We start from the raw sequence: 10,034 nt of genomic DNA on the forward strand, positions 1-10,034 counted from the left end.
CCCCCCGCAGGCTCCCTATGCTTCCTGAAAACAGGCGTCCGGGATGGGCCGAGCCGAGGGAAAAGCTTCTATGTGTGCGGGGTCCAGGACCAGCCGCCCTGCGCGTTCGTCACCCCCACAGAGTAGGTGCCCAGTAAGAGCTGGAACAGGGTGCGGTGGCTAGGGAAATGCAGCTGCTGTGCCAGTAGAGACCAGCCTAGTGTACAGGTGCCAAGGGTATGTTTTGTGTGGGACCTTGCAGCAAGCAATACGGGGATAGGTCTGGCAGGGAGCAGAAAGTGGAGCAGCGGGTGGGGAGCAGGAAGCGGTGCAGCAGGTCAGACAGGGAGCGCAGGGTAGGGAGCAGAATGCAGAGCAGCAAAAGGGACAGCAGAGCACAGAGCAGCAGATCAGGCAGGGAGCACTGGGCAGGGATCAGAAAGCAGTGCAGCAGGTCTGCAGGGGGCAGGACACGGGTCAGCAGGGGAAGGGGATTGGCACTCAGGGAGAGGGCAGGGCTTGCCTTGTGGCACTCCTGCCAAATGTTTGGTCATAAGAACATAAAAAGTGCTTTACTGGGTCAGAACCAATGATCCATCTAGCCCAGCCCCAATGGTCCCTCTAATGTCCTTCAGTGGCAGGAACGGATGCCATCCCAGGAAAGCATCAAACTGAATATAGAATGATCTGTCCCCTATTCCAGTGGTTCTCAACCTTTTTCCTACCGGGACCCATTTGCAAAGGTTCATGGCCTGTCCCGACCCACACCCCCACCCTGGCCCTGCGGGTGTGTGACCCACAGTCCCCTGCCTCCCTCTCGGCCATGCTAGTGTTCCTTACTGCCAACCCACAGCTCCTGCCCCACCCCCAAGGCCTGCCAGAGAGGCCCCCAGTTGCCTCCATCCTGCTCAGCCCAGAGTGCAGTCACTATGGTCGCTCCAGTTCATGCAGGCAGCAGCAGAGCAAGTCCAGCCCTGGCACAGGCTGGAAGGAGGAGGAGGGGAGCACTATAGCAGGCTTCACCCTGGGCTGGGGCTGCCGCACTGTCAAACAGCATCTCCCTGCTGCCCTACCCCTGAGAGCACCCAGCCTGGCTTCACAGCTCTCCCCTGCCCGCTTCCCCTGCTGGAAGGGGGCAGGCACCTTCCCATCACCACTCTGCCTTGCTTCAGTCTCAGCACTTTCCTGGCATCAGTGTTGCTCAACCTGTGACTCGTGGCCCTCTGAAATCTTGCAGTCCACTTTTGGGTTGTGACCCATGGGTTGAGAAAACGCTGCCCTATTCAAAACCCTCCCTGGCCTCCACCATTTATTGGTTTAGAGATGTCAGAGGAAATGCCTTCGACCGTTCTGTTCAGCAGCCATTAATAGATCTATCATCCATGAATTTTTCAGTCCCTTTTGGAACCTCGCTATGCCATCTTCTCCTGCTACCTCCTGTGGCAATGCATTCCACAAGTTAACTATGCTCTCAGTGGTCCCTGCTCATGGAAGCGCAGAAAGCATGAAAACGTATCAGCTATAAGAAGGGAATCAAATATTCCCCTTTGATAAATGTCTGCAAGTCTCTTATTAATTAATACTTGCACTGTAGTCACACTAAGAAGCTTCGGTTACAGTCCAGGATCCTATTGTGCAAGACACTGTACAAATGCAGGGAAAACAGTAATCCATGTCCTAAAGAGTTTCAAATCTAAGTATGAAACAGGTGACAGCAAGCAGACAGGGAGACAGTACTAGGTATCATGATGGGCAATGGTCTCCTCACAGCAGCAAACTCCACTGTTTAGTAGGCACATTGCTCTAAAGGCGATTTGGCAGGGAAAGATTCATCCCGTGTCCCCAGTTTGCCAGCTGATGTCTTTATTCCTTGTACATACTTTTATTATGGACTACAACATTTTAACTAAGGTTTTTCAACTGAGGTGTAGGTTGTCTTGGAGTTTGCTTACATATTAGCTAATAAGATCAGTATTGAATTTCTCAATCTTAAAACTCACCAGAAATTCACTTTAGGCTTACCCACTCCATTAATGATCCCACAACCATGCAAAAAAAACCTGGTACCTCTGTATGCAAGAAAGCCCAATGCTTTCTTTATATAAATGGCACCTCCTGCCCTATGGGCTGGAAAGAAGAGGGGAAGGGGATTAGCACTTTAAATTTAAGGGGATTTGATGCTATGCTGAGAGCCATCACAATGTGAATGAGACCTGTGAAGTAGCCTTCAAGGTCTCTAAGCATTTTACTTTGGGTGTTTGTTCCTGTTATTTGCTCAGCTAAAATCTTTTCTCGCTCTTTTTTTTTTAATCCCTTCCTCTACCTTCAGCCTTCCTCCTTCCCACTGCTTGATCCATGAGAAGTATATGGTGGAGCTGCAAGTTCTTATTCAGCAGCAAGACAGAGAAGAATACAGGTTTGTCCAAAGGCTGAAGGTTCACTGTCATTTCCACTAACTTTAAAGCTGGGGTAACTTCCTGTGACACCATGGAAATTGTTATTACAGTATGTTGTTGGCTCACTTCTGAGGGTTTGCACTGTGATTTAAAATAAGATATGTCCTAAGAACTTAGCTTTGAAATAAGTGGAATGAGAGGGGCCTCCTTTTGTCAAAATCAGTGCATCAAACTGTGAATGTGAATACAGTATAACCTCATAAATCCGGATATAAAAAATCCGGCACTTTTAAAAAATACACTACATCAGGGAGTAGTGGCGGCCGATCCTGGAGTACTGCAGGGAGAAGCTTGCATGCGGCAGCTGCTGTTGCCATCCACCACCCTGCACCTCTGCTCCACGTGTGGCCACTGTTCCAGGACCGGCTGCTACTAACCGGCCACTGCTCCGGTTTCAAAAATCCAGAAGCTCTAACCTACCTAGGATGGATGTCAGGCATTTCTGGTTTTGAGAATAATTTCACTTTGAGGGGAAAGGAAACATTTATTTGAGTTGAGGGGGAAAGGGAGGCAGTTTTTTAAGACAGATGTTTTTAAGACAACTGTTTTGCAGATGCCCAGTATTTTGGAATGTAGGACTCAGTGCTAGATATATGGATAATTAGCCAGAAAATGCAATTGCAGTTCTGGGATAAATCACTCGGGCATGATTGTTCATCCCTTGCATATATTGTTAATTGTTTTGAGCTTTGGTAAAACACAAGAGGTTCCTGAGATGTGGCTTGCCTTTAAGAGCTTTGAATATTATGTGTCAGTGCACCTTCAGTTTTCATTTCAAGACAAGGGAGAGGTGATAAGCAGAAGGACTGAATCTCTATCCAGAGCTTTCTACAGTCTTAACATTCTCTGAAGTGGCCAGTTACTAAACGTGATCTTTATTGAATAGCAAAAGCTTTTAGATGTAATGTGTAGTTCACGAGACTGACTCCCTGACATTTCCTATGCCCATTGATTTGCTGTGGGAGACCACTTAATATGAATGTTAGGATCAACTCTCATAGCTCTTGTTTTTGTTTCACTCTCCACTAGACTGTTTTATCGATGTCTTAAGAGTAAGAAGGATGGAAAGAGGTGGTGTGGAAGCATCCCTTGGCAGGTATGAATGGATCATTTATATCTGCTCATGAGAGCACGAGGTTGTTTCGTTGTCCACTCTGTAACTAATGCTTCCTTCAAGAGTTTCTAGGGTCTGGTGTGCAGTGCTCAGTATTTAGGGTGCAATCTTTCATGTTGGGGCCTGTCTTACAGGCTTGGGCAAAACCAGTTCTATTATATCATGGCATTGGGGATATTTTAGATTAGGAGAGGCTTGGGTTGAATCCCCATTTCTCATCCCAGAAACTAGGTGCTGTTGAGACCTAACCTAATCAGCAGGGATCCTGGTTTTCTCTGATTTAAAGAAAATCCCCAATTTTTGGATTTAAAAAAGTAACCCAAAATCCACATTTTTCTGAGATCAAAATGAAACACCACTAATATATTTTTATATATTAGTTATTTATATATATTAATGGTGTTTTATTTTTATCCCAGCAAAATGTGGATTTTGGGTTACTTTTTTTAATCAAAAAATTGGGGGAGAGAGAGGGGGTTATCAGAGAAAACCAGGATCGCTGCTAATGAGTCCCTAGGGAGGGATAGACAGGGTAGGAAAATTTCAGTGACTTCTACAATCAAAGGCACACAAGTGCTTGACTTAATTGGAGTTGTAGGAACGATGGCATTCATTGAGCCTGAGATTTTGTTTGAGTGGATTGGGGTAAAGTAAGGGGGGTGGACAGGATGTCAGATGCTTATTCTAGAATTAATTCTTTTATTGATATCTTGCAGAATCCAAAAACTTCCCAGTTGCCCACTGATTTGGGATGCCATCATGCACCAGCTCTACTCTGTAATCTCAATGGTCCACGAAATCCATTCAAAGTTCTGAACAAGAATTGTGAAGTGTCTTCTTGGAAACAAATAAATGAAGATACCACAGAAAAAAATACAGCAGGAGGAGGAAAACAGAAGGCAGAAAAAGCACAAGCATTAGATGCAAAGGAAAAGTTGACATCAGAATTTGTGAAAGGGAGAGAGCTGTCAGCAGAAATGAAGATTATGAAGAAACAATCTGGAGAGAAGAAGGCAGAAGCTGGGGAGGAAGCCTGTTCCCAAACTAAATCAAGTCAGCCTGAGACTCAGAAAGAGGGAAACCTTTCTTATGATGGACAGAAACATGGTACCTGCAAAGAGCCTGCAAAGTTTTCTAAGCATGTGGAGAAGGCGGCAAGTGCAACACTAGTGGAGGATGTCTTGTCTGGAGAAGGGAATAGAAAGCCTTTGTCTTCATGCCCTAAGAGTCAAAAGGCAGACGCTGCCCTTCTGAGAGAGGAACAGCTCCGAAAGGAATGCTCCATAGCCCATGAGGACAAATGGATAAAAGTTGAGGGACATGCTGGTGAGGAGATCTGTGAGAAGAACCTGACAGCTAGGCAGAGCGTGATTTCACAGAAGACTTCAACCACATCAGAGCCATCGACATCAGTATTCATGCCACCTGGAGGTCCTCCAGCACAGGCAGCACCACCAAAGTCAGGAATAGTGCCCAGGGTGGAGAAACGTAGTAGTGGACACTCTGGCACCAACGAAGATGAAGTTGTATTTGTTTCTCCCACGCTGGGGGAAAGCCAGGCTGATAGACCAAAGCTAGATGTGCAACAGGGGGGCATTCCTGCAAAAACGTCAGGGAGAAGTGAGCAAAATATTCTCTCCAGTTTCCCAGGACTTGAAATATCTTTGCCAAAGGGAGAAGCATTGGACTCCAAAGGCCTTCACAGCCACCTTCAAATCCAGCTGAAACAGAAGAAGGTCATTATTACTGTTGCATAACTTAATTTGGATCTTCCTGTGCTTGAGCCAGCTGTATGCTTCAGCTCTTTTGAGCAGCAGAATCAAAATGCTGTTAGAGTTTAGCTATTTGAAGTGCTCAGAGAATGGTGACCACTTCAGGGTTTTGAAAATCTAGGCCAGGCACCAGTCAGTCAGGTCTACATTAACTTGAAACTTTGTGAAAGAGCTTCTTTGAAGTAATCTGTCCCCTGGTTTAGGGGTACCTAGTCTATACTCATCTGAGACTGTTAGCAGCTTGCTTAGAACCCATGGGCTGCATCTAAATTCCAGCCAACCTCATGTTTAAAAAGAAAAAAAACCCAACATGGTAGCACTCTAGAAAACAACTCTTTTTTTTTAAAGACATCCTGGAAAATATTTGTGACTGACCTTAAAATTCCCTCTGGGATATAGAAAGTGAGATGAATCCTTTCAGATTTGTCGATCAATCAATCATCAGGACTAAGGTCCTTGACCTTGTAGTTTCATAGTAGGTAGGGTCAGAAGGGACCTGAGCAGATCATCAAGTCCGACCCCCAGCCATGGGCAGGAAAGAATGCTGGGGTCACCTCGACAGTGCATTTGTTTTGTCACATACAGATCAGAATAGTATGATAATTCTGATATGCAGTCTGGCATAATGGCAAAACCTTAAAGAATGTAGTCTGGACCCTGATTACTGAGCTGCAAGGAGCTTCAGGATTCCTTGGTTGCTTTTTTTCCACTATCTTTCAGAGCTTCTGACTCTGTCCTTCTCACCCTAAGGTGTAGTCATAGTTAACTTATTTTTGGTAAGTAGTGTCCAATGATTTATAAGTGTTCCACAGACTCCAGTGTGCTTAAGCTGTTTTTGGAAATCCTGATTTAGGTTAAAATGCAAACTCTTAGCCTGTAAGCCATGTGTTTTCACCCTCTGAGCTTTTGACTGCTGTGTGTCAAGAGTCTCCTGTTGGACCTCATAGTGAGCACAAAATGCATGGATTCTGGGTTTTGTTTTTCAGAGCACTTTGGCAGCAGTGAATGTTCAGGCCCTGCCAGATAAAGGTGAACGGTTACTAAAGCAAGTGCAGGATTTGGAAGCTGCACTCAGTACTCTCAATCTCTCGTCAGCAGAAAGTGAAGTGGAAGGTACGTGGTTTGGTCAGAATCTCTCAAAAAGTCTTTATAAATTCCATGTTAATAAAAAAATGTATTAATTTATACCTGACAAGGCTCCTTGGGTGAATTTGATATCTTTTATTAGACCAACCCAAATGGTTGGAGAATAGTTATTAAGCAAGCTTTCAGGTTCAAAAACCCTTCGTCAGGCTAAGGAAGCTTCAGCAGTTGGTGTGTGCTCTTCCCTCCCCTGTTTGCATTTAGAATAAGGCCTTCCACTAAAAAAATATTGTGGTTAGAGCCCAGAACTTGACAGGGCTTCTATTTTAGCTCTGCCACTAACTTTGCTGGGTGCCTGGGTCAGTCGCATGAACTGTCAATGTCTGAAAACTGATCAGTATTACATGGTCCAACTTTCTTTGTCTCTCAGATTAAAATCTTGCCCGGTATAGAAGGTATTTTACATTTATTTTAACTGCTATGTTCAATGTACTGTCTTGAGCAGATATGTCTTAAATTTCCTTGCAATCCTTAATAGGATTCCTCAATCAGATTAAATTTAATGCCTAAAATAGATATGGATGTCTAGTTAATGTTATTGGCATATGCTGTCACCCCCTCCAGGCCTGCCTCATTCACAAGTGATTAATATATTTTAACTAATGTTGATGAATAGAACTGAGTGGACAGCTTCAGAAACTGAATTTCTCCAGCTCAGAGGCAATAGCAGGGGAAATTTCCTCTACTTATCTCTAGGCAGTGAGTAGAGAAGGAAGGAAAAGGTAGTTGAGACTCACGGACTCGTTCGTTCATAGACAAATGTGTTAAAACTGTTGAGCTATTCTGTACCACGGACAAATCCTCTGGGGAAAGAACTGAGATTCACTAACATGTCCCTACTAAGCTATTGAATGAAAATGTTTGGTGCCTTCTCTGTTGGGCTGTACCAGAGCTGACCATTATCAGTCCTCTGACCTTCACTGTTTTTCTTCCCAACCAGAGAACACCAGGGACAGCAAAAACCATGATGAACCGCTATCCAACACATCCAGCAGCCCAGGCACTGAACCAACAAATATTATGCAGCTGAAAAAACAGCAGCCATTTCAAGATCCCTTTGCTGCCTCTTCTCTGGGGTTGCATTGCCGTGGCCCAGTTCCCTCCCTGGGGTCCAGCAAATACTATGGTCATGTTTATCGAGGTAAAGTTGTACAAGAAAAAGTAACTAGAATTTGCAAATGGAACAAAAATACTTTGAACTCTGTGGGTGAATGAGAATTTCCAGTTACTTTCTTCTGTCGTCACTTTGTGCAAGGTGTCTTGGGGAGTAATTTCTGGAAGAAGAAAGGTCTGGTATATCAGAGACTTGGAAGCTTTGCTCAGTGATAGGTTTTATTAGCAGCTTTGCAGATTTTAATCTAAAAAAAAACCCAACAGTTCAGATCCTAGCACGTAATTCTCAGTCTTGACTTAAGCGTAGAGCTCTCTTAGTGAATGTATGACATAAACCCAGGGAGCGGAGTTGATCTTGGGGTTTGCCATGTCCATGCATAGATATTTTCCTGAATTAGTTTTAAAACTATCATGTTTGCTATCTATTTACAGCTAATGTTAAGTTAATGTGCAATTTTATTATTTATTGTTGTTGTCCGTATGTGCCACAGTTTAGGCTTTGTTTAGTTAGGTGTTAAACAGTGCCCTCTCTCCCCCTTCCTCCCCACCCCCCCCACAAGGCAATGGCTCTCTGCATTCCAGGTTAGATACATAGATTGTTGCCAAATCAGGGAAGCAATTGCTTCCCTGAGAAGTGTATCCAGAACCAGGATATATATTAACTATCTAGGAATGAGAAGAATGCCAGAAACCTAAACAATAAGATGGTTCAAGAGGTATCTGTTGGTGAACCACTTTGTTATAGCAGCCATAACATTCCAGTGGGAGGGAGTAAGTCAGATAAGTCCATCATGCCAAATACAACTTCAAGAAGGAAAACTGCACAAAAATGAAGTAGTTAGAAAGAAGGTTGAAGGAGCAGTCAAAACTAAGAAACTTACAGGCAGCTTAGACTCTATTTAAAAATAAAAATTTAGAAGCTCACCAAAAGTGTATACCACAAGTCAAAAAGAGTGCCCGGTGGGCTAATAAAACCCCTGCATGGTTTAATAGCAGTGTTAAGGAGGCCATTCAAGGTAGAAAGGCATCCTTCAAAAAATGGAAGGCTTGCCCAAATGAGGAAAACAGGAAAGCTCTAAAATTCTGGCAGGTCAACTGTAAAAGCAAACTCAGGCAAACCAAAAAAGAATTTAAGAAGTGGCTAGCAAGAGATGCTAATGTTAATATAAGTTGTTTTTTTTTTCCAAATACAGAAGCTGGAAGCCAGCTAGAAAATTGGTGGGACCATTAGGTGACCAGGGTGTATAAAAGATGTATTCAGGGATGATAAGACCATAGTTGAGAAACTAAATTAATTCTTTGCATCAGTATTTACCACAGAACACTGGGAAAATTCCTGTGCCAGATCAGTTCTTTCTAGTAGATGGGTCTGAAGACTTGGACTGCACTGATATGACAATAAAGGAAGTTTTAAAACAAACGACATACTTATAAGTCAGCAGGGCCAGGTGGCATTCACCTCAAAGTTCTGAAGGAGCTTACAAGTGAAATTGCAGAACTGCCAGTAATACTGTGTAACCTATTGTTAAAAACAGCCTCTGTGCCCGTGAATATAATTCCCATCTTCACAAAAGGCTCCAGAGGTGATCTTGCGAACTACAGACCAGTGAGTCTCATCCATCCCTGGCAAGTTGGTAGAATCTATAATAAAGAATAAAATCAGCAGTCATGTGGACAAATATGGTCCACTGGGGAAGAACCAACATAGTTTTTGTAAAGGGAAGTTCTGCATTCTTTGAGGGTGTTAACAAGCACCTGGAGAAGTGGGATCTAGTTGACAGTAATACATATTTGGACTTTCAAAAAGTTTTTGACAAGTTTCTTCACCAGAGACTAAAAAAACTGCATTGCAACAGGATTGGAGGGGAGTTGTTTCTTGGACTGAGATCTGGTTAAAAGATAGGAAGCAAAGCATGGGACTAAATGGTCACTTTTCAAGATGGAGGGCAGTCAAACATGGGGGCCAGCAGGGGTCTGTGCTAGGCCCTATTTCGTTCAATATTTTTATCAATGTTCTGGAAATGGGGGTGCACAGTGAAATCTCCATGCACATGGCCCCAGGCAGCCCGAGAGCAGCGGGGCTGCGCAGAAGAGCTGCTTAGCGGTGCAAGCTCTGCACTGCCCTAGCAACGTGCCTCCTGCGCGTGGGGCTGCTTTGAGGGATGCAACCCTGTGCCACTGCCCTCGCTGCAGCGCTGCGCACAGGAGGCACTTTGCCAGGGCAGCAGGGAACTCCCAGCAGGGAGCAGCTTCTTTTCATGGCCCCAGTGTGCCGTGCCGCACCAGGTCATGCCAGCCAGGCTGCAGAGGCTCCAGGGGAAGGCAGCAGGGTGAGAGCCTGCACCCACAGCCTGTGCTTGCCTTGTGCACAGAGCTGGGGGGCATGGGTCCTGCCACCCCCCTTGGGAGTACGTGCCGCAGTGGGGAGCCAGCCCCACCTCCTGGACAAGCCGCCTG

General features: G+C 44.8%; 1 protein-coding gene across 6 annotated transcripts in view; it reads left to right on the forward strand.

The window, feature by feature from the left end:
• The window catches only part of TTF2 (transcription termination factor 2), a 33,131-nt gene that overhangs the window by 288 nt on the left and 22,809 nt on the right, over window positions 1-10,034 (forward strand). For all 6 annotated transcript variants that reach the window (XR_324527.3, XM_006029440.1, XM_006029441.1 and 3 more), the window contains exons 2-7: window positions 11-122; window positions 2,309-2,395; window positions 3,465-3,531; window positions 4,266-5,285; window positions 6,308-6,434; window positions 7,405-7,605. Coding sequence is in view for 5 of the 6 variants with exons in the window: in XM_006029440.1 (XP_006029502.1) it covers window positions 11-122; window positions 2,309-2,395; window positions 3,465-3,531; window positions 4,266-5,285; window positions 6,308-6,434; window positions 7,405-7,605 (1,614 nt within the window). In the remaining variant the exon portion in view is untranslated. The remainder of the gene's footprint in view (window positions 1-10; window positions 123-2,308; window positions 2,396-3,464; window positions 3,532-4,265; window positions 5,286-6,307; window positions 6,435-7,404; window positions 7,606-10,034) is intronic.

The sequence above is a fragment of the Alligator sinensis genome, unplaced genomic scaffold, assembly GCF_000455745.1.
Source record: "Alligator sinensis unplaced genomic scaffold, ASM45574v1 scaffold327_1, whole genome shotgun sequence".
NCBI classification, from domain to species: Eukaryota; Metazoa; Chordata; order Crocodylia; family Alligatoridae; genus Alligator; species Alligator sinensis.